The 22,597-nt window shown below is 41.4% G+C and overlaps 4 protein-coding genes and 2 long non-coding RNA genes across 10 annotated transcripts; 3 read left to right on the forward strand and 3 right to left on the reverse strand.

Moving 5' to 3' along the window:
* Window positions 1–115: 115 nt before the first annotated feature.
* Window positions 116–6,361, reverse strand: pir (pirin). Of its 3 annotated transcripts, none has more exons than XM_029145028.3 (10): window positions 6,203–6,361; window positions 5,378–5,490; window positions 5,216–5,308; window positions 3,453–3,533; window positions 2,758–2,964; window positions 2,116–2,200; window positions 1,755–1,799; window positions 749–831; window positions 500–566; window positions 116–410 (listed from the first exon to the last, which is right to left on the reverse strand). In XM_029145028.3, exons 2-10 carry the CDS (start codon window positions 5,468–5,470, stop codon window positions 292–294), a joined length of 873 nt encoding a protein of 290 aa, XP_029000861.1. In that variant the 5' UTR covers window positions 5,471–5,490; window positions 6,203–6,361; the 3' UTR covers window positions 116–291. The 3 variants fall into 3 exon arrangements, with proteins under 3 accessions (XP_029000861.1, XP_055363418.1, XP_055363417.1); XM_055507443.1 differs by lacking the exon at window positions 6,203–6,361 and adding an exon at window positions 5,770–5,950 and having other exon boundaries at window positions 749–825; XM_055507442.1 differs by lacking the exon at window positions 6,203–6,361 and adding an exon at window positions 5,770–5,950.
* LOC129603893 (uncharacterized) lies at window positions 6,018–7,702 on the forward strand. 2 transcript variants are annotated; one of them, XR_008694217.1, is made up of 3 exons: window positions 6,018–6,156; window positions 7,062–7,188; window positions 7,564–7,702. It is a non-coding gene; the product is annotated as an uncharacterized LOC129603893 (long non-coding RNA). The 2 variants fall into 2 exon arrangements; XR_008694216.1 differs by having other exon boundaries at window positions 6,027–6,165.
* Window positions 6,598–10,181, reverse strand: zgc:113276 (uncharacterized protein LOC553748 homolog). 2 transcript variants are annotated; one of them, XM_029145024.3, is made up of 9 exons: window positions 10,047–10,181; window positions 9,387–9,761; window positions 9,078–9,293; window positions 8,383–8,764; window positions 8,172–8,293; window positions 7,847–8,086; window positions 7,571–7,732; window positions 7,250–7,339; window positions 6,598–7,182 (listed from the first exon to the last, which is right to left on the reverse strand). In XM_029145024.3, the coding sequence occupies exons 2-9, from the start codon at window positions 9,756–9,758 to the stop codon at window positions 7,012–7,014; spliced, it is 1,755 nt and encodes a 584-aa protein (XP_029000857.1). In that variant the 5' UTR covers window positions 9,759–9,761; window positions 10,047–10,181; the 3' UTR covers window positions 6,598–7,011. The 2 variants fall into 2 exon arrangements, with proteins under 2 accessions (XP_029000857.1, XP_055363416.1); XM_055507441.1 differs by having other exon boundaries at window positions 9,387–9,649; window positions 10,047–10,159.
* Window positions 10,182–11,528: 1,347 nt separating this feature from the next.
* LOC114851881 (uncharacterized) lies at window positions 11,529–14,415 on the forward strand. Its single transcript, XM_029143738.3, has 7 exons — window positions 11,529–11,674; window positions 11,774–11,892; window positions 12,524–12,617; window positions 12,944–13,301; window positions 13,394–13,513; window positions 13,643–13,782; window positions 13,991–14,415. Exons 1-7 carry the CDS (start codon window positions 11,636–11,638, stop codon window positions 14,210–14,212), a joined length of 1,092 nt encoding a protein of 363 aa, XP_028999571.1. The 5' UTR covers window positions 11,529–11,635; the 3' UTR covers window positions 14,213–14,415.
* A 75-nt stretch (window positions 14,416–14,490) lies between these two features.
* ace2 (angiotensin I converting enzyme 2) lies at window positions 14,491–21,125 on the reverse strand. Its single transcript, XM_029143737.3, has 18 exons — window positions 20,916–21,125; window positions 20,650–20,808; window positions 20,438–20,531; window positions 20,016–20,159; window positions 19,565–19,680; window positions 19,341–19,446; window positions 18,549–18,646; window positions 18,292–18,464; window positions 17,477–17,703; window positions 16,939–17,083; window positions 16,672–16,770; window positions 16,378–16,500; window positions 16,053–16,231; window positions 15,595–15,653; window positions 15,415–15,512; window positions 15,228–15,344; window positions 14,897–15,091; window positions 14,491–14,811 (listed from the first exon to the last, which is right to left on the reverse strand). Exons 1-18 carry the CDS (start codon window positions 21,123–21,125, stop codon window positions 14,709–14,711), a joined length of 2,445 nt encoding a protein of 814 aa, XP_028999570.1. The 3' UTR covers window positions 14,491–14,708.
* On the forward strand, window positions 21,011–22,067 carry LOC129603867 (uncharacterized). Its single transcript, XR_008694142.1, has 3 exons — window positions 21,011–21,141; window positions 21,466–21,499; window positions 21,937–22,067. It is a non-coding gene; the product is annotated as an uncharacterized LOC129603867 (long non-coding RNA).
* Window positions 22,068–22,597: the final 530 nt, after the last annotated feature.

Below are 22,597 nucleotides of genomic sequence, written 5' to 3' on the forward strand. Positions count from 1 at the left end.
CACGTATCATACCAATGAACTAAAACATTACAGGACATCCTTTTGATCAAATATATATGTTTATAAGTTGTATTGATTATAAACTCTACTACAATGTTATTTAGAAAGAAAGAAATGCAATAAAAATTTAATTTAATGAGATCAGTGCAGATTTACAGTACAAGGCATGCTCCCATTTAATGAAACAGCACATAATCTAATATTTATGATAAAACAAACATCCCCACAAATGTTATTATAAAGCTGTAAGGCAAACACTTTCACGAGGGTGGAGACAGCATTATCTAGTGTTCAGAAGGAATCTCTGATTTTGGATCTCCAGTTAACGGCTCGTTCAAAGCCATTGGTGCCGGTCTGGTAGTCTCGCATGGCTTCTCTTATTTCTTCCTGTGACGTCATCACAAATGGGCCTAAAGAGCAAAGACAATGAAGCAATAATTCCAATCCAGGTTGGTATTATTTAGTAAGATTATGGCAACATGAAAAACTTATACTACACCTTGTTGTACCACGGGCTCCTTAATTGGTTCTCCAGCAATAAGAACAAAGTGGGAAACTTCAGGGCCCTGAGGAAGACGGAGGTCCCAGTATTGTCATCAGCAATTTTACATTTGTAATATTTACAACACATCAAAGATAATGACTGATCAGCATGTGACTCACAAGAGGAACCAGGAGAGGATTAAATGACAGGATCAAGTGAAATAATTAAGTTAAACAAATAAACATTACACAAAAAATCTCTCACCTTGTTTTCAAACTTTACACAGTCTCCATCTCCAAACAACACAGTGTGATGAGGCTCTACCTTCTGCTGCTCCTCATCTGGGCCTTGAAAACAATAACACACACACACACACACACACACACACACACACACACACACACACACACACACACACACACACACACACACACACACACACACACACACACACACACACACACACACACACACACTTTACTATTTAAATTCATTCACCCAAGACCACCACACGTGGATCATTAGTTAGAATTACATTGAGGTGAAGACACCACTGATCTCAGTGTGTGGTGTGCTTTAGAAATCTCGATTTGCATCACTTTCTGATACTAAATGCTGAAAAGGTATCCACTTGAGGTCATTGGTTTGATCACAGCAGGGTGATTCTGATTGGATCAGACTACATGCAGAGTTGGAAAAGATTCAAAGGAAATACTGAATCTGCCACTTTCACCAAAACATCTGTCAGAAATCATAACCAGCTCCAAAGAGCCTGCTCTGTAACAATGGCGAGGCGTCAAATCATAATAAAACTTAATGAAGGAATAATTTGGGGGAATTCTGACATTCGACGACACAGCAAAGCCTCTGAAATGAGTTCACTTACTAAATTAAACTTTTATTGTATGTGTTGTATGTGTTCTCATGCAAGAGGAAGTCCCTCATCACAAGCGGTTGTCTAACCAGCAAGAAATGTAGTATTTTACAACACAACAGGGTGCAGTTATAGAATATGGAAACAGTAACTGAAGTGAGGCCAAACCCTCAGACTGTCGTACACCAGTAACCTCCTATTAATAATGCCCTTCACACAAAGGCTCATTTTGACTGCAATGCATTTGTAATGCAGACCTACAGGAGCACGATGAAGAGCTGGATGGGACGTGCAATAAGGACCCTCTTCTTAAATATGAGGACAGAATATGGACTTTATATGAACATTCAATCCTCAGCTGCAAAATGAAACAAAAGAAGAAATAAATAAACTCACCAACATGAACGGATCCTGACAGCGTGTAGATAAAGGTTGTCCATCCTGTCACGCAGAAACTTTGATTAATTAATTAATTAATCAATTAAGATTAAGATAACTGGTCAGCAAACCTACAACCTACCCTGTCGTACTATAATTATTGAATTATGACACACAAGTTTGCGTTTGCAGAATTTATATATAAAGTGCAGTTTATACTGTACTTTAGAATACATGTACTGTATACTTCCAGTGACAGGACATGAGGTTGGCAAGAACTGGTCTCAAATCAGCCGTCCAACATTGTTGTGTACGTATCATTACAGTCCACCTGCTTCCAGTGTGTATACATATGGATGTGTTGGTGCTCTCCTCCCACCTGGGGGGACCGGCTGCACATGCGCAGCCCCCGGCTGCAGTGTGAAGTCCAGGTACATGGTCGGCGTCCTGGTGTAGACTTTAGACTATGCAGGGATAATAAATATGCTCATTCTCTCACACGCAGCCACAGGCGTTGAATATTTTATACAAAACAGGAACATGCAAACTAGTGGCGCTGGTGACTGGCATGGTCATTTGTTTACAGCTTAAAAACCATCTGAACCATTGTTCTCTGCAAATAGGCTGTGAAAGATAATTGAGAGCTGCATTTCTTTGGCCTCACATCATATTTATTTATAACCTACAAAAAGGCAGTTTTTTTAATTCATTTTTCTTTTTTTCATTTTGGTCTGGACAGGAATGTCTCTTGCACTCTTATAAATAAGTAAGTAAGTAAGTAAGTAAGTAAGTAAGTAAGTAAATAAATAAATAAATAAGCTAGCTGCTACTGCACTTACACAGTAACGGAAAACAAATAAGAAATGTACTGATACAATAATGATTACAGATGTAATGAAAATAATACACACACACACACACACACACACACACACACACACACACACACACACACACACACACACACACACACACACACACACACACACACACACACACACACTGTATGTACTTTCTGTACCTTTGCTCCCAGAGCTTCTCCAGATATGACAGCCACTTTCACTCCTCCCTGGCTGGGTTTGGGGATGTCTGAACCCTTAAGCTCCTGGTAGGCTGGCTCCACCATCTTGTCTTGTCTCGAAAGGTTAACCCACAGCTGTAAGCCCACCACCGGCTCATCCGACATGGGCATCTCGGCATGGACCACTCCCCGCCCTGCAGTCATCCACTGGTGGACATAACAATACCGTACGTATGAGGAGACTTCACCAATTTGTATTTTTGCATCTGCAGTGGATAAGAACAGTAGGTCATAAAAGAAAGATAATGTAATGCTGTGTGTCAGCATAACGAGATTAGTTCACTCTAAAGATGTTTAGGTATTTTGTGCAATTTGTTTGCTGTAGGTTTGAGCTGCAAGCTGCTGTCACAAAAGCTGGACACTGTCTTTGAAACACTGTTTGAGAATGTAACATTGTGACATCTCCTTTGTCAAACGGACATTACTGATTTAGATCAATACAAATTCCAAGCCTGGTTCTGACCGTAATCAAACTCACCTAGAGAATTAGATCCTTCTCAAATTTATCTGATGTGTAAACACCGAAACTAAATCTCACCCATTGTGGTGTCTCCTGGATTGTAATGAAGCCAGTTAAATGATTGGCTTTTTAGATACAGACTCACATGAATACGCAGTAACAAACGCTGCTATACTTGCAGATCTCCAGGTTTCAGTAGTCCAGAATGGCCACAGAAGTCTTCATGAGCAGTGGTCCCCTCCAAGACGTATGTTACCTAGAAAGAAGAACACATCTGAACCAACACCACTGTCTCATACACAAGAATTATTGGTAAACCGTTAACAAATTGGACATTTGTCTGTTCAATCATTATTTTTACATTTACATTAAACTAAACTATGATGTTTAACTGTGACTCTGAACACACGTGTGCAGTTGCTTCGCTCCACTGTGGTCAGACAGGACAGGAAAAGAAGTGCTGAGAGTGGGTCATGAATTCAAAGAGGAACATCTGCATAAGGGAGGAGAGCTCAGGTCCCTGCAGCGAGCTGCCTGTGATTTGTCTCCACAGCTGTGTGATTTCTAAAGCCCTGTGAGTGTGAGCAAATACACCTGCTGAAAAGCCCGCTGAGAGCGGAGCCTAGTTCTGTCCACCCACACGAGAAGTTTTAAGTCACTGCCAGATCAAACACACTTGGAGCAAACTTTGGTATTTCAAGGACAGTATCTGTTAGCAACGTGTCATAGTACCTGCTTCCATCAACATGAATGAAGTAGTTTTGCTCAAACTATACAGATTTGTTTAATAAAAAAAACCTATACCTAAAGTATGTGACAACTACAATAAAATGTTTAAGCACAGGAAAAAAATAAGTGCTTTTCATTTCTATAGCTGTGATAAAATAAAATGCCTGTTTATTAATTGATTGCAATTCTCAAGTCATGAGATTACTTAAATTACAGAAACACGCTGTAACTAAGGTAACAACCTAAGCAAAGGGAAAAATAGAAGAGTCTTTTAGCCTTAATGGCTATGTATACCGGCACGTATCACATTTGAAATCCATGTGGCTATTTTATGACTCGTGGAAGGCAAATCCTGTTTTAGGACGTTGTCACGTTGGCCCCATCTAGTGATGAGAGTAGAAATTACACGTGATTATGAAACTTGTTTTGCCTGATTTGTGTCTTGGCTACGATAGTTTTGTTTTCAATACACAGAGAGAAGGTGTTGTAACTGTTTTGATGCAACAAGTGCCTCGTGTCAGTGTGTAGGTGTGTGTGAATGAGGAGTATTTGGGAACATTTTCAGCTTCCCTTTAATTCTTAAGAAAAGCCTTTTTCACCACTGTTGATGTTTTTTGTGATTACACTTTTATTCAATTGGCTTAACCATTAAGAAGTCGAAGCTTCTGGTTACTGATTAACTAGTAGGAAGGCAAGACTAGACTTTACACTAATAAAGAGGTTTGACTGTGTGATTCCTTTCACTCACATTGTGAACATTTTACTTGTATCAGTAAATTTCATTATTTATGGATTCAACTTGCTATGATACAACACAGTGGAAACATTTGCATTACTGAAAAGATGGCCTTTACAAATCCATTACATTTCAATTTATGAAAAGCACTGAACTGATAAAATTGAATGGGTTTTCTGTAAGATGTGTAATAAGAGCAAGGTGATTTGTTTTTGAATCCATGTTGATCATTGTATGACTCATGTACACAGTCAAACTAGAAACAACAGCCAACCACAGCTCTGATGTATGATTGTTTGTTGAAGGAGTGAACATGGCAGTTACACAACCAAAGATATGAGCCCCTCCCTTCCTAGTTGCTAACTTATTTATCAGCCACTTACCTTTGGCTTACATGGCTGGATTTAAAGTGCTGCCTTTATTTATTTTCCAGTTTCTCTTAACACTTGATTCCAGACAAAATAATCTCTCACCGTCTCAAATCCTCTGTGAGGATGGTCAGGAAAACCTGCCGGCTTGCTTACTCTGAACTCATCCAGCAGCAGGAAAGGGTCCACGTTTGTCAGCTGGAAATGAAACACAGGCTTTTAGTGAGACGGTTTACACCTAAACTGCGCTTACATGCTGAATCTTACCCCCCTTCTGCCGATGCTCCTGCGAACACGGGCACCAACTCCCTCTGACTGTTCCACACTCAAAACGTTCTTTTCAACTTTCCTCACATTCATTGTGCAGGAAGAAATGACACCTGTCATTATCAAATACAAATTCACCGTAATGTTCATTACTTAGCAATCAAAAGCATTTAAGTAAAGGCAACAAGTTTTTCCTGTGAAACCAGACAACAAAGAGTGTTGAACATTGTTTAGTAGAACAGTCATTCATCATTGCTAAAGTCCTATATAATGCTTCATACATGAAAACATAAATTAAAAAGTTAAAACACAGTCTATGCTTACTTTCTCGTTCCACAACAGTTATGTTTATTTTATCATTTATTTTTATTATGTGAACATTAATCACATACTGTAAGTTCCCATCCTGGTTTGATGATTGTCACTCTGATGATAAAATGTTATGTCATTCGCTTCATGATTATTTTTTTATTTTTCTGATAAACTCATCAGGTCTCATCAGCTTAGCTGTTGGCACCGAACTGGGCCGATCAGAGCTGCGGAAGTCAACTGAGCAGTCAGCTGATCGATGCTAATGTTTGCGACGGATGAATTAGTCACAAACCAACGCGCCGATCTGCAGCTGTATAGACAGTTTACGATGGGCTCTTAGTCATCTGATGCTGCATCCGGTGTAGTTTATTCGATTATATTTTTACGGAGCCAGGGGGGCGCAGCGTGTTTACGTCACACGTGGAAACGGTAACCAGGCAGCTGACTCCAGAGTTGAACGTCACTCGGTAAAATAGGTTCGCAGCAACAGATGAACGGACAACACTAACTTACCTGAATGTATGAGACAGGTCTACGCTGTCTAACTATGTCTGCACTGAAGTTCAATGAACGCCGGTTTATTGTTGTAGCTGCAGCTCTGCGCGATTCACAGGATTTCAATGCGGAAGTCAGACAGGGGGCGTGGCCTAACGTAACCCTAGACGTGGACGCAGCCCTAGAAACGCAGACAAAGCAGCAGGATCTCAAGATACAACTTGATCTGCCCTAAGCGTTCTGTTTTAGTGTAACTGTCCCAGCACAGCTTCAGACTGAAAGACTGACCCGACACAGTCCAGCTGTGGGGCAGAGTCAGGGCATGGGCTTAGGAACCAGCGCTTAAACCAAGAACCAGGGTGGAACCTATGCAGACACCTGCTGATGCCGTATCACAAACATTTACACCACAATTACAGAGGGAGCACATTGTGCATAGTTTACTGGGGAAAATGCTTGTGTTTTCAGTAGCAATTGAGAGGAAAAAGGAAAAAGTAAACAACAAGAAGCAATAACTGTGCAAAGACAACAGTAATACTTGTGTACACACACACACACGTATGTATATTGCATATTATTATTGCTTTAACGGATTCCATTTTCAAGTTAATTTCCAGTTGCGGCTGCTCATCACACACACACCAGCTTGGAGCATTTTAGGTAACTCCACTTGTTGAGAGCTCTAATGTTGAAGTGTAACTTTACAGTAAATAGCATCAAGGACTATGGACAAAGGAACTGTAAACTGAGCTTTACAGGAGTGGCGTGTGTACAGAATGTGACTGACAGACCTAGACTTCCTCTGACTGGAGTGTGTTGTACACTGGTTAAAGCCAAAAGAGACCTTGCATATGTTGAACATATTCCTCTGCTTTAGATTTCTCCCCGTTCAGTTCAGAGGCCTCTCCACTTTCTCGCTGCTGATGCCGCATGATATCCTTGGCGATTCGGAGGCTGGCAGCCTGTCCGCCGGCCAAGTTTACCGCATGAGGTCCGATCTGCCGGTGAGGAGAGGAGCTGTGAAAACCTGTGATCTTGGAGGTTACTGTGCTGCATGTGCTGTACCTGAAGAGCGGCGTACTGGCCCATCAGATAGAGGGGGCACCCTTCTGCCCACTGGAGCGTTTCTGTTATGCACGGCCAGCCATTTATCACCTTCACAGGACAAGCCAACACATCTTATCAGTGTATTAGTATTGCATTAAACATAATACACATTACTGGAAGTGTCAGTGGAAGACACACAGGTGTTCTAGGTAAATACAGACAGACTGTTTTTATCTTAACTCTAGACTATAAATTATCTTGTCGTTCATCCAAAAACCATTTTCTTAGAAGCTTTGTCATATTTGACTTTAAACTTCCCCTGCTCATAACAGAGCTGACCTGAAGTGGGAATTCCTCCATGACGCCAGAAAGCAGCGAGTCCTGCTTGACATCGAGCTTGCAGCCAGTGGCGAGCCAGATGACGTCTCCGGTCCAACGGGCCCCCATGCTGAGGGACAGACTCCAGGCCTGGCTCCTGTAGCACCACCTGGCTTCACTCACCTGGACAGTTGTCTAGAGTTCAGATTCGGCTAACTTCTAACAATAAAGCTTCTTCAGCTGAAATGAACTCTTGCTTTATCATCATCTTAACCTCTGCTTAGCCCTCAGATCTACCTGACAGTACGTCCTCACGTCCACCTGTCCATTCTCTATAAAGGGCTTTAAGTGGATGTAAGCCTCGGGTGTGACGGCGCCGCCTTTCCTCGCCTGGTGAATCATAGCCAGCCGTCTGTGGAGGCTTCGTTCATTGTAGAACTGCTGCAGATAGGCTCGGCCGTCCATCTGGATGCCATGCTCCACGTGGGAGTAGCGACCCACCAGGCTCTCCACATCCCCCACGTCAAACTGCTTCAACTGTGGAAAACACCATGAAAACTGGAGTGTGTGTCACAGATATAACCACTGTGGGTCAACATGCCGGTTCACATTGTCACTGAACCTGCAGGTGTTTCCTCATAACCCACGTCACATGGCTGGCACCTTGCTGCAGGGCTATAGAGACAACGTGAGCGCTGGTCAGACCTCCGCCGACTATCATCACTCTCTGGCCCTCCTCACACACTACACACACAGGAGGCATCCAGGACTGTCACGGTGGAATGATGCAGGACTGCATGTTGTGGGCAGATGTAGTAAAGGATCTGACTCACCTCTAGCGGCAAAGCTTTTGATCTCTCCCTGACACGTAGGGTTTTGTTTCGACTTTACCAGGTGGTGCATAAGGTGCACCGTGTGCCGCAGGCGCTCCTCTGGATAGCTTTCATCAATACTTTCCACCCAGGAAGGGATGTTTGCCATCTTGGCACGGGTTGGGCCCGTTGCCAGGACAACCTGGTGAGCTGTTAGGACGACGCCTTGTTGGAGATGGACTTCGAAATACTTCACTCCTCCTCTGGCTTCCTCCCTCCTACGGGTTCCCTTCACCTGTATCTCATCAATCTCCTCTTCAGTCTCCTTCCCGTGCTCAAATACAGGAATGATGCGCTCCACTGTTCCCTTTATCATTAATTTGTCCAAGTTGTATCTCTTGACCTGTATGTTCACAATTGTCAATGTAAAAAGATTACTGTATGAAGTAATGGTCCTCAGAGTTCATGTCATGTGCCAGGGTTTCTGTTTGTCATGCTGTCAATTCATTTGTTATTCATTTGCATATTAGAATTACATCACTGCATTTATCCAGTCTGAACACTTTCCACAGCTCTAATTTTCAAATTAGTTAGATAGATACAGTAGATCATGAATCAACCAAAAGGGCAGCTTTCAAACCATCACGGCTTATTTGGACGCAGCACTTGAAAGCACCAAAGCGTTTACAGACGCAGAAACATGCAGCATGTCCAACCTGCTCTCTAAAGAAATCCACACTCAGTCTAGTTCCCGGCAGACTAAAGCATAAACTCTTCCTGAGTGTTGAGGCCATGTTGAGACGTTTCCTCTCCTTCTTGCCGAGTCGCTGGTCGTTAAAAAACGCATTTTCATCCAGGATGTAAACGTGGTCTGGGAGACTGTGAAGCTCTGCTGAACGACCATGCTTCGACACAAACTCCTGCAGCGCTTTCTGCAAGAGAAACACGTACAAATAATACTATTTGCATTTATATGGTTTAGCCACATTTCTTGTCTTTACTTTCTAATGTAATCATGTTTAAACCTTATTGAGAGGATCTGTGTGCACCAATGTGTGTGAGCGCAGGTGAGGGATGTTCAGAGCCATGAACTGGCTCTCCCACAACCCGGTCCACTCTCCATAGGAATCTATGACTCGGAGACTCAGCTGGGGGCAAAGGGCCCTCTGTGACACTGATGACTTAGGTAGTTGCTCCTTCAGTGTTCGACCTGGAAGCCACCTTTTCTTCTTTTCACTGCAGCATGTTTTGTTGTATGTTTCTAGCTGTAGTTGAGGCCCCACAGGGTCTGAGTAGGGGCGGGAAAGGGTTAAGTCATGGTCAGGGTCCGGGTTGGATAGCAAGCTAGCCAGGGTCAAGGCATGAGGGCCTCCCCCTATTATTAACACGTTGAGCATGATCTGAAACAAAGATAATCATTTTATTCTCACAAACAGTTAGTTCCCTAATATTCACTGTTAGACTTAGTAGTGGTTTCAATATGCTGATGGATCAGTAGATACTGTATTTGAACTGTAGTAGGGTTTATCAGATTGTTCCTAAAATTTAAAATCTCAAACAAACTGTGCTATACATTTAACACCACAATTATACATCAGTAGCTGTTTTGCTCACCACATACAGTAATGGAATGCAAACATCAGTGATCACTATCAACTATCAGCTACATTCATTCCACCATGTACCTGTACAGTCAGTATGTCACAGGTTGAGCTGAGTCGATTGTCAGTTTAGTCCATACGTGGTTGTCTGCGACATGGTGCTGGTTCTGTAGGTCTGCAACGGCGACTTGTGCCTCTCGTAACCTAATCCACCTCCTGCTGCATCTACAGATTTAGCCGGACTTCACTGACTGGACAGGGGACGCTAGAAATAGCTTCACCGGCTGTGTTTGTTTCTGTGTGTGTTCGTATAAATTTAGCAACAGAAAAGAGAAATAGTATAATTATAATATTTCTCTTTCCTGTTGCTATTAAATTAAAGCAAACTGCAGCCAGGAGACAGTTAACATGTGAAGTGAGAGAGGAAGAGAGGAAACAGGTAAACCACAGACCAGCTCAAAAAACCCACAAAGCTTAGAAACATGGCAGCAAATGGCAATGCGAATGAAGAAAACAGCTCATTTTTGAGTGTGGACTTAATTTATAAAGTTCTGAATTTGTCATGTTGTCGTTCTTTCTAAATATGCATTTTTTAATTATTAGATACATATTTATTAGAGCAGATATGATTTTTGTAATTAATGGTAATAATAATAATAATAATTAATAATAATAATGATATAATAACATATTATAAATATTATACTATATTTGGATGATAATAATTCCACGGTAGACACAATAGTAATATTATTACTATTATTATTGTTTAGCGGGCCTCCTATTTGTTTTCATGTATGTGAATATATGTATATTTATAGATATGCTAAGATATGAAAAGTTACTGCTGTGGAATGCTCTAGTGGTATTATTTTACACCTGTTTCATTTTAATTTGGAAATTAACATTGTGTTGTTAACTCTATAATTCTGTTGACTTCTCTTTCTTGTTCACATTCTGTATGAGAGAATATGTGACTGACGACAACAACAATAACAGACCTGGTGATTTCCATTACAACTCTGGCAGGTGTATTTTATCACAACTCGTAAAAGAAGCAATAAGATAACCTTGTAATAAACCGGTACTTCCTTTATCTGACAAATAAGGAACTGTCAATGCAAAGCACAAATAGAGTATATTACTTGATAACATCTATTGTGTTATGTCACAGAGGAAGTCATTTTTATTCAGTAGTTCCCAAGTATTCTGTGTTACCCTGAAAAAATATTTTGCTTTCATTTCCTCTTTTCTCTGTTTAGGATTTAGGTCCACAATAAATAAGGTGGATAAATAAGTGAAGATTCAGTAAAAAAGAAAAGGCCTTTTCAGGAAACTTTATTTTGATTTATCTGCTGTCCTTGTTTGTGTGTGGTAAAGCGAAGTTGAGCAGAAATACGTTTTGAGTTCTTATTTCATTCATACTGTATAAGTTCTGTTTTTTTTTAACAGGATCCCATTTCTATTCCAGATTTACTTATGGTCACACCAGGTTCCTCTTTAGACATTACTTCCTCTTTTAATGTCTGTGTCATCTCTACTGCTTAGTTCCAGTCAGTCCTTATCAGCAAAGCCGAGGCACACACACACACACACACACACACACACACACACACACTGAATACTTTAAAGACCAGTAGGGGCTCTGGCTCTGGTGGCTTCAGTCTTTGTCAATGGCAGGAGCTGACACTTCGAGCACTATGGATCTGAAGGTGGGTGATGCTACATGTGAGATCTCTTATTTCAGATGTGATATGTGTACACTATTAATCTCTTCAGACAAAGGTTGATCATTTACTCCTACATACCAGGACTCTCCGGTCAAAGGGGGCGTCTTCATTGTTCACCAGGTCCATGAGGGGAAGCACCAGTATGTAGTGGACAACGTCGTGAACTACAAAACCAGACGTGCAGAAAAGATGTTTGTCAGGTAGTGTAACGCTTTGTGTTTTTATTACAGTTCAAAATCTGTCAGTAAGCAAAAGATCGGTGATGTAGTTTATATGACTGTATCATAGAAATTCTTCTGTCTTTCTCAGTAATACAAGGATGTTCTTTCATGTCCATGATCATATGCTCTGCAACAACCCACCAGCTGCTATTCTCCATTTTAAACCAATCCGTACCTGTTTAGAATCTATTTGAAGTATTGAAAGAACTTCAGGAATAAAAAGGCATATAAGAAGCAGATGCGTTTTAGGGTTTATAGTAAATTATCTCAAATTACTATTTAGTTTGGCAATGAATGAACACACTGTGTTGTGTTCATTAAGTTGCTGTGTTTTACTTTATGCAGTATGATAATACCGAACTACTACAGTATATGATAAAAGCAGAAGTCCACCAACCAAATATGTCTTACTACAACCCAGTGTGGAAACAACTTAGATGAAACCTAGGAAAATCACAGGGGACTTCACAACTTGGTAAAGTAGATTACATAGTTATAATACATTTTATATATTTTTGGTATGGTCATATATTAGCGTTACTGCGAGGAGCTACTAAAGCTATGAGGAGCTTGTTATATGTTTTATATGTTGTCTGTTTGTTCTGGTGAGAGGGGACAGGCTGATAAAGGTTAATGACATGGACCTGAGGGAGCTCCAACCTGAGGCACTGGCCAAAATGTTAGCTGAGGGGAATCCAACGCTGGTGAGTTCAACACTGAATATCTTCAGGGTAGAGACTAAGAAGGCTTCGTCTGTGGGTGCATGTGTGCATTTGTTTTTCATCCTGCAACAAAATGAACTGTAAACTAACATTGTTGCTGATCTGCTGTCATGATAATAAATGTAGTTAAAAATTAGTAATGCCTGGCTTGTAACGAACCCACATTATGGTATGTGACTTCATTGCAGTGAACATATGCAGGGCATTTCATTCGGACACAATGCTACATTGCCTACACAGTAGCATCGTGTCCGTATGTAGCACCGACCTCACTTCCTATATCAGCTGTTTGCTTCTGCTCTTCTTAGGAAGTGCACAAGGCGTCTGAGGTTGAGGAGCACCAGGAGCAGCCCTCACAAACTGTAGAGACATTTTATCCCATCTCCAAAGAATTCACAATGCTCAGATTCAGCGTGGAGATGAAGAAGGAGGAGGATGAAGTGGAACCAGAAGATGGGGGGTGGCAGGAAGAGGGCTCCGGGGGCCAAGTTTGCCAAGGTGGAAACGAGGAGAGCGACCTGGTCGTTGTGACCATGGAAAAAACGAGCATCTCTGTGTTGAAGGGGAGGGGCTGTGAAAAAGAGGATGCCTGTCCTGGGTGTCATGGGACAGGATGTGCCATTAATGATGTTGTCATGGTGTCAAAATCCAGCACAGTGACACTTGGTGAGTGGGGGGAATGAGCGAGGAATTAATGATCAAAAATCTGTACAAATTATGAAAAAATCACCTGTCTGAGTGCTCTGTGTCAATTTCAGTGCCAAGAGGTAGTTACAAACAGGAAACTCATACGACCGCTTCAATTGAAAACACAGCATCTCACCAATATCTGAGAGCTCTGTGCTGTGGGAGCGTCCTCTATGCGTCACCAAACCCAGGTCTGTTGGTCAAAGCTTCAGCAGCAAAGCACAAGATGCCCACCTGTATAATCTAAAGTACATCCATTCATACTCTCTGTTACTGTCTACTGTCTTTTCCTGTTCATGATCTGTCATGTCTGCGTCCAGAGAAAATCACCATATACCACTACAAGTCAAGTTTCGTGGACAGTACTTTCAGGGGGATGCCAGTGGTGCTAAACTTCACAGACACCAACCTCTTCCTCAGGTGCTGTAAGGACGGGGAGCGGGCCAGCCTGCAGCTGGAGGTGACAGCTTCTCTGAGTTAGACATCTTACATGCACCAAACCTGAAGAATCCCTTTCTGTGGTGCAGGAAAGCAGTGAATAAACAGTTGCCGTGTGTTCTCTGGTTTTCAGTGTATTCGTAAATGATGCTGGTTTAATGTTGTAATGTTTTTAATGATATTGTTTTTTATACAACAATGCAAAGTAACCCACATTTCTGTTGCTGTAGACGTACGAGAAGCAGAAGCTGAGGCAGATCGCCAAGAGTGACGAGCGTGCCCTCTCCTTTGTCTTCTACATGAAGTCTGACAACTTAAAGCTGACAAAGTTTGAGTCTGCGCTCCACAGCGGCTGGTTCATCCAGATCGTCAGTATCAACACGGACTTTCAGGTGACGATCGACACCTGCTGGAAGGATGACCCGTCGTTCCTCTTCGTCATTAGGAAGTGAAGTCTTTATTTAAGTCCTTTAAATAGTTATGTTCTGAGTTTTATTAAGTGTTTGGGCCACTGGTCCAGTGACAGAACACCAGTCACTGTGTCAAATTCTGCTATTGCAGAAATGTGTAGATATGTATCATACAAAAGCGTTTGATAAGGAACATGATGTGTCTGTGTGACCCCCATTAAATGTGAATCTGCTTTTGATAATAAGCTTCTTTGCCATTTTTTACAAGCATTAATATTGTATGTTCAATCTATTCAATACAAAATCTAAGATCAAGATGATGTGATTATATTATTTATTATGCTGGAGTCTGCTGAGTTACCGTCGATGAAGGGCTGAGCAGAGCATAAAGGATGACCTTTAAATACTTCATACAAGCGGATTCAATTACTAAACATCTGTGAGGGACAAAATCTTTAAATAATAATAACAAATTCCGCGCATATTTACATTTAGCAGTGTTGTTATGAACCTAGTGTATGAAAGAACTGAGGCTGAATTAGAATCCTGTCTGCTCATCGTCACTGTTCTCAAAGGCTCCGTTTACATGTTCTCCACGTTTTGCATCGTATGGATTCTCCACACCCGCCTTTGTAGATTTCCTATGAAGCACACATGAAGAAGAAACATGCATTAATAAAGCGAATAACTGGCCCAACATAGCAGAAATGTCTCAGCCAAACTCACTTCTTGCGCTCTCTGACACCAGAGATGATGAGGTAGGAGCCCAATAGCACCACGACTCCCATGACCACTCCAAACACCACCAGCCACACCTCCACGGGCTGCTCGGTGGGAGGGGCTAGTGTTGCTGGGATACCCACAAACTCCAGGGTCCTGTCATCCAGTTGGAAAGCATCGTTGATTCTGCCTCGATACTTTCTGGGATTGATAGGAAACAAGTTTACTACTGCCCACACCTTCCAGGTAGGCGGGACCAGAGGAAGGGGAAGCTAACAACCATGACACTTGAAAATACAAAAAACTTCAAAATACACCAGTGTGGAATAAAGTTTACCGTATGGCGGCCTCTAGGTCTGGCTTTGGAATATACGTTAAGGGATCTGCAGGGTTGGTGACGGCCAAGTAGAAGGAGATTCTAAAAGTCTCCTTATAAGTAAGGACATTCTCTGCTCTGCAGGCAAAAAACAAGCCCTCAGATCCACAGCATGTGGTAACAAAAGATAAAAAGAAAAGATCCTCACGTGAAGAGAAGGCTCTGGTTCTTCTGGTTGTAGTACTGTCTCAATGCGTATGCAATGTTGGCCTTGAACAGGTACAGCTCATTGGCATTCCACATGTACTGAAACCCATTTAATCCATTAGTGTTTGCCAAGATCACTCATTTTAAAATGGCTCGTTTTTTTACTTTCATGCGTACTCACAGCATCCTCGCCCATGGCAGCCTTTAAGCTTATTCTTACTTTGATGGCGTAATCCGAGTCTGTAGACGAGTTCATCATCGAATCATTTTAATACATTGAAGTGGTGTAAACCCAAGTGCCATTGTTTTTTCTACTTCTTTAATAATTGACTTTTAGCACAGAGGAAAGCAAATGCTGGTTCAGATGTAACGTAGTTGCTGTCTGTCCAGTAAGAGAATTAGTAAACTCTAGAAGGGAGCTTTGTGTTACACCATTTTGAAATAAATGAACTTTTTAAATTATTACTTAGCTTTGGCGGTGCCAGTAAGAACCATGCCAATCTTAAACTAAGCTAAGATAAGCTAACTAGCTGTTGGAGCATCCTATAAATCACATTTACAACAAAGTCTTGTTGGTGTTTCAGGCCGATACATTTAATGGTCAGGATGTGGTACGACTTCAACATCTTTTGCACTCACATGGATCCACTGCCGGGTTCCATCCTACAGTCCTGCCGTTTTTTTGGTTGTTCTCCTGCAGCCAGACATGAAGCTTCTGAAAATAGGCCAGCAGGGGAGCGGCATCCATCTTTACTGTACCAGATATTGTTTGCAAAGCCCTGGTCCAGGACTGGGACCTTCCCAGCTCTAACATATTCCTATGTATAAAATTGATAAAATAAAAATATTGATAATGATGGTGAACACTTGCATGCACCTGCATGAATACATGTGTATTACAACTGAGTAATTTAATGTGGAACAGAAACACTACTAAGTGCAAGCAAAGAAGTAAAACTCATACCTCAGCTTTGTTCCTGCTGCTGTTGAGCCAGTGATGTCACATGAGGACAGAGCCTCCGTGTGACCTGCAGCATCACACAGTGCTTTCTGGAACTGAAACTGGTAGATGGTTCTTGTGAAGTACCTGTACTCACACATGACACACACAGAAACAAGTTCATTCTCCCACAGCTTTGATTATTTATTTTAAGCTCATGCAGTTTCTTTTTTACAGTAGGTAAGTAGCAGGTTAGTGAAGGCGGTGCAAGTATCTGAACAGAAAACCTGAAGTCAGGCTTCACAGCAGCAGCATCACCTGATGAAAGAATAGTCTCCAGACACATGGAACAGAGCGGGTGGGTCACAGTAGGTTTCATCTCTTGGCACTGGTTCAACCACTCCAACCAGCTCCCTCCTATTTGGACAGGGAGTTAGCACTAATGAAGACTGATGCTATAGCAATAGAAGCAGCTATTGAGGTTACGCACCCATAAATAGCTCTACACTGGTTTGTGGTATTTACACTTTTCGTGTCAGATTTTTATATCAGAATAGAGAAACCTGGTTCTGATTCAGGCCTTACTTCATTTCCCACCAGCGCTCCATCCATTTATCTTTTGGGATGTTCCCTGCAAACACCTGCCATCTCCACTCCTCAAGCATGTAGGTGAATGGCAGTGTGGCCACAATTGTGAGTGCCTGTTTCAACAGGAAGTTGATTTCCGTTTCTGAAAGGCAGACAAAAGCCTCAGGTAGTAAATAATAGAGTGACGCTCGGGAAGCTGGTTTTGGCCTGTTCTGAAGAGGCTGGGAGAAGAAACTCAAATGCTATCATTTTGCAAAGCCCAGATACGTTAATCAGTTATAATTAAGTGAATAAAATTTGTGTAACAGGTAAAAGGAACTATGGAAATGCACATGATAAAAAAAGATTTTGCATCTTCAGTTTAATGATTTCTGTTGGTTTACGCGATTTAAATTATGCCTCAACCTAAATTCAACCTTTGTCTCTGGGTAAAAAAAAAACAAAACAGAGGTTTTAAACTCTTTGCTATTAACTGGTAAGTTAACACTACTACAATATTGATCTTTTGTGTTCATGCACATCAGTATTACTGTACCACTATCATAAAGGAAGTCAGCAGGGAGGAGACCCAGGCTCTTGAGGTGTTTGGGCGTGGCAGCAGAGAGGGACATAATCTCTCCAACTGCCTCATGGAAACCTTCATTGGCTCCATCCCTCAAGAGGTAGGACAGGTTGCGGTAGGCCATTTGGTACTGGTTGTGACCCATCTCGTGGTGCGCCGTGAGGAAGTCGTCCATATTGACCTTGGTGCACATTTTGATTCTGAGGATGCGTCAGGAGCAGCGTAAGAGGCAGAAATAAAAGAGTTTGTGCTATGGTAACAGCGTGTTTCTGCCGAGTTACATATGATAAACATTTAAGCCAACTACTGTATATTCTTACATTTACTGTATAATTCTTAAACATTGTACAGAACATTGTAAAACAATGTTTAAACCCAAAAAGATGCTTTAACGTTTGGACAATGAACAGCTCACAGCACTGGAGCAACTACAGTTTATATGTGATGACATTAGGACTGTAGCAGCAGGAAAGAATGAATCACACATAACCAGCATCGCTGATAGAGGTCTGTAGTTATGGCCCTCATAAACTGACCTGGAAACAGATTAGCCATCCCAAGACAGGGCAACAATGTCCTCGCAGTACATAAAGGTACTGTAATTACAAGGATTCGTTATCTGCTCTCAAATACTTTCTGGAAAAGGTTGGCTGAAGAGAAAATCTACAACTGAAGCAGAATTTCACTTCAGCATCTGGCGTTTAGCTGCATTCTACTCCCTCGCTGATACGACATGGCTGCATATGTAGAAATATGTGAACATCTGTGTGTCTGTATGTTAGTCCCACCTAAAGTCCTCTCTGTTTCCCATATCCCAGGCTGTGGGGTGGCAGACCACGTTACGTCCGTCATCGGGCTTCACCAGCATGGACTCCGTCCAGAAGTTGTCAAACATGTCATACAGGCCCACAGATACGAAGAACTTCTCCGCTTCCTGGAAAAGTCGAGTCTCACTCCAGCCCTGAATTTCAAGATGTTGGTTAATACAGTATTATTCAATGTGTGTGTGTGTGTGGGGGGGGGGGGGGGGGGTACTCTACCGTACCTGTTCCACCATCGCTGCACTGACATCAATGTCTGTTCTGTCAGGGTAGGGGATGGACAGAGGGTACAGGTTGGTCCAGAATCTTCCCCACATGTCTCCTGCAAAATTGACACAAAGGGTAAACATTTAACCAATTAGAAACACAAAACAAATGGCCAAAAACTGTATATAAACAAAATAACACTTTAAATGTAAACATATTTATTCTACCAGCTGTCAGGCAGGCTGCTTTTTTTCCTTCATGTTTAAAGTTGTAGTTATAAGATGTGGACAACAGAGGGAGACGTGAAACGCTTCAGCTCCAGACTGGGATTGTTTCATAATGTAGACGGACATCACATGTGTGAGGCAGATGTTTCTTTTACACGTTATATATCATTACTAGTACTAAGGCCATTTCAACCTGATCAACTGGAGCTTTTAATCCATAATGTGTGTATGGAACATTGAGACTCAAAATACAGAAGGACAAAGAGTGGAGAAGTTATATAGGAACTATATAAATAAATACTGCAATCTATTTTGATATAAACCTACAGTAAGTGAGCTTGTTTTCTAGACTTTTAGGACTTTCAGGTTACCTTCTACAAGTGACTGTAAAATTGAATAGAACTATTTTTCTTTCTTGTCACACGCTAATCTTTGAATCTATTATATTTAATCATATATATTAAAGTTTCTGTTGCTGTTACTGTAAGTATGGACTACACAATAAAAGTAGGAAAAGGAAAGAATAGTGATGCCAGTGGAGACTTGGCTTTTTAACAGCTCAAAGAAAAGTTCCCAGCATACCCAGCAGGTGGGCTGGCAGAGGTCCTTTTGGGTCAATATGTCCTGGGTAGGCTTCCATGAGCTTAGCTCTCACATAGGCATGCAGTTCCTTGTATAAGGGCAGGATCTGTTAAAAATTACAACAATAATAATAAATTACAGATGCTATATGATCAACTACACACAGTCTAACTCAAAGTTCTGCATCATAACAGGCATGAAGGTGAACAAATTCACTGACAAACCTCTTTGTATAAAGAGCGGACATCTCCCATCAGCTGATCTTGGGTGTACTTGTACTGCTCATCCTCCTCTATGGTTTCATAATTGTATCTCCAGTAAGCTCCATAATCCTGAAAACCTGAAAGTAAGGAACACACAGACATTTTGGTTTCAACTTTAACTACATGGTTCTGATGGAGAACTGATACAGGACAGTGTGGCCTTGCTGGTAATAAACAGCTGTAGCTGAGTAACGCAGTGCCCACAGCAATTAGACCACAGCAGTATGTAACTGTCAGCTGATGTATTATTACTGATCAGCTTCTGTCTTCTTAATTTCAATGTTTGGTCTGTGTTTCAAACTTGACGATTGCCCAGTAGAGAAAGGATCCAAGATATTTTAAAGTCACACCCAATGGAAGCAAACTGGTGCCGTCTCTTTCTTCACCCACATACTGTACGTGTCATCCTCACTGTTCAGTTTGGCGGCTTCGTTCTTCAGATCCACGTAGTCCTCGTACAGAGGCCTCATCCTCTTGCCCACCTCTTTCCTCCAGCCCTCCCACACGTGCAGACGCTCAGCATAGTCTCGGCTGTTTGCCATCACCTCCTCCAGGCCTGTCAATGTTTTCAAGCGTTAATCTTGGAGAGATATGACAAGTAGCTCCAATCTTTGTTTTTATAAGGGGGTCAAAGGTCAGAATTCACTGGTTGAAAAATGGATTGCAGTGAATAGTATAATATTAGGCTATAAATACATAAGGTGGAGTAAAATTTACTTTTAACTCTGGTATACTGTAGATTGAGGTTAATAGATGTACAGTGCCTATTTAACTGTGGCTGACAGTGGCAGGCAGCCATGGGAACCCTAATCGGTTCTTGGTAACAGAGTGTACCTGGTTCCAAAGTCTGGCAGTTAAAAGGATCATCCTTCATACAAACGGTTGCTGTGCTGTAGATCGTACTCATTTCACTCATCACTCTACTCAGCTATAGAACAATCGAAAAAAACAAGAAAAACTTCTTGAGATTCATCTCATTGTATCCATCTACACACACTTTTCTATAATAGACTTAAATGTAACACGGAGCTACACTATTATCTTACATGTTCAGCCTTTCCTGGGGAAAGAGCACCTGAGCCTTTGTCTTGCAGCGAAATGAGCTGGAACTTGATTTCTGGATCACTGATCTGGTCAATGGGGAATTTCTGTGACTCTTCCGACATCTGGGCATAGAAACTGCCCCAGATTTGCCCCTGTTGTGACTACACATAGAGATATTCATTCAGTCTCTTACATCATATAGGGTGTAATTCATTTTAATTAATACTGTACTTTGTGGAAAAGACGTTGACGGTTTCCAAACGCTCACCAACTTGTCCGAGTTCTCCTTTGAGATGTTTGTGTTGTAGGCCCATGACGCCAGCGAGTACTGGTACATACGCTGAGTAGCCTCCTCGTCAAACTTCTCCAGGAAATCCTTCGCCTGGCTCTCTACATCCGACTGAGCAGCAGCAGCGCAGGACAGAGCTAACAGCGCGATGACAACCCTAACACACATTCTTGGCTGCTTCAGCTCCATTCACACACTCTGACAAGTGAGGAAACTGTCGTCTGTTATACAGTTTCCAAACACACCTGTGCAGCCTTGGCCTTTGGACAGCAGAGCAATAACTGAGGGTTATCTGATTTTTCATTTACTCATCAGCAGTTGGATAATTGCCATTTAATTTCTCTTGAAGCTTGTGTTACCTGTTGTTGCAATAGGTTCTCTCTTTGTTGGTTATACATATTAAAAAACCCTTAAATATTATTATGATGAAAACGTGAAATAAAATTAACTCATCATTTCCTATTTTTCCTGTAAGATGTAATAGTCAAAGCTGGCGCAGATGACTCTGAACCATCTCCTATTTTTTTAGACTTGCTGTGGATCAGTTCAAACAAATCTGACAGGTAGAGTGAGTAACACTGATTACCTCTTCATCATGCAACATGTTTATGAAACATGCAGGACAGTAAACACATCACCAGGGTTTACTGGCAGATTTTGCTTTTATAACAATTGATTTTCTATTGTAAAAAGTTATTACTTCACCAAATAATTAATATTGAAAATGACAAAAAAAAATGCAGGAGTCATTATCATTAGTCATCTTGCTCTATACAGTCATCTTATCTAGTGGTGGAGAGTTTCCCAGCAACAGATAAAACTCAAGTTATGCATTGGCAGGCTCTAAATGGTGATAAGGAATCAGACACGCAGACAAGGTTAATTATTATGACACATTGCTAAAATCAAATGATCATTTAATTTTTTCCCTCTCCTTCTTTCATCAATCTACTGAAAATAGAAATTCGAACACTAAAACGCTGTTTTGTATTCACAACAGCAACATGTGACTGTGAGCCACCACCGCAGTAACTGCTCTGTTACTTCAGAGCAGGCGATGCACCTGTTTTCATGCCTGAGGACATCGAGTTAGTGTGACAGCGCCCTCCTGTGGACACAACAGGGATTCACCTGTCTAATAAACATTTTTCTGTAATTGTTCCTCCTGTCTCACCAGCCAGCATTGAATATTTATATTTATTTTAATTTTATTGATTTCTTGGCTGTGTGTATGCATGATTTCTCATGGTGTTTGTAACACGCTGATAGGTCGCTGTCAAGCTGCACTGCCACAGATTTGCTGTAACAGCAAGTTTACTGTGGATGTGTCCATATACAGACTGAGCCCAGAGACTATGAGCTAATCAGTGTGAATGAATGAGACAACAGCCAGGCTTAGCATCCTAGAAACTCACATTCAGCAAAAAAGAAATGCGTTCACTGGACATGGAGCAGATTGTATGCAACTTCTTTACGAACTTATGTTTTGAAGTCTTATATATCAATTGCTGTGGAACAGCGATGAAAAAAAACCCCGCAATCCTTTGTTGTGTATTAATTTATGATATACAGAGGATAGTGTAAAGATTCTTATTTGCATATTTCTCTGATTTTCATTCCACATTAATGACATGGTCACTGTCTCTGTAGAAACGGCGCCT

Source organism: Betta splendens, chromosome 3, assembly GCF_900634795.4.
Source record: "Betta splendens chromosome 3, fBetSpl5.4, whole genome shotgun sequence".
In the NCBI taxonomy this organism is placed as follows: Eukaryota; Metazoa; Chordata; class Actinopteri; order Anabantiformes; family Osphronemidae; genus Betta; species Betta splendens.

What these genes read in the sequence shown, in the direction of transcription:
- pir (XM_055507442.1), bottom strand. An exon ending in TGAAACCTGGAGATCTGCAA is followed by an intron (nt 2,965 to 3,452) that starts GTATAGCAGCGT and finishes TATGTCCACCAG; the next exon opens with TGGATGACTGCAGGGCGGGG. An exon ending in GTGTAAAGTTTGAAAACAAG is followed by an intron (nt 567 to 748) that starts GTGAGAGATTTT and finishes CGTCTTCCTCAG; the next exon opens with GGCCCTGAAGTTTCCCACTT.
- zgc:113276 (XM_029145024.3), bottom strand. Translation starts at nt 9,758, where the DNA reads ATGCTCAACGTGTTAATAATAGGGGGAGGCCCTCATGCCTTGACCCTG. An exon ending in CAAAAGCTTTGCCGCTAGAG is followed by an intron (nt 8,294 to 8,382) that starts GTGAGTCAGATC and finishes CTGTGTGTGTAG; the next exon opens with TGTGTGAGGAGGGCCAGAGA. An exon ending in GCCAGTACGCCGCTCTTCAG is followed by an intron (nt 7,183 to 7,249) that starts GTACAGCACATG and finishes CCTCACCGGCAG; the next exon opens with ATCGGACCTCATGCGGTAAA.
- LOC114851881 (XM_029143738.3), top strand. Translation starts at nt 11,636, where the DNA reads ATGGCAGGAGCTGACACTTCGAGCACTATGGATCTGAAG. An exon ending in GCAGAAAAGATGTTTGTCAG is followed by an intron (nt 11,893 to 12,523) that starts GTAGTGTAACGC and finishes TGTTCTGGTGAG; the next exon opens with AGGGGACAGGCTGATAAAGG. An exon ending in CTATGCGTCACCAAACCCAG is followed by an intron (nt 13,514 to 13,642) that starts GTCTGTTGGTCA and finishes GTCTGCGTCCAG; the next exon opens with AGAAAATCACCATATACCAC.
- ace2 (XM_029143737.3), bottom strand. Translation starts at nt 21,125, where the DNA reads ATGGAGCTGAAGCAGCCAAGAATGTGTGTTAGGGTTGTCATCGCGCTG. An exon ending in CCCCAGGAAAGGCTGAACAT is followed by an intron (nt 20,532 to 20,649) that starts GTAAGATAATAG and finishes ATTGTTCTATAG; the next exon opens with CTGAGTAGAGTGATGAGTGA. An exon ending in AACCAGAGCCTTCTCTTCAC is followed by an intron (nt 15,345 to 15,414) that starts GTGAGGATCTTT and finishes TTTTGCCTGCAG; the next exon opens with AGCAGAGAATGTCCTTACTT.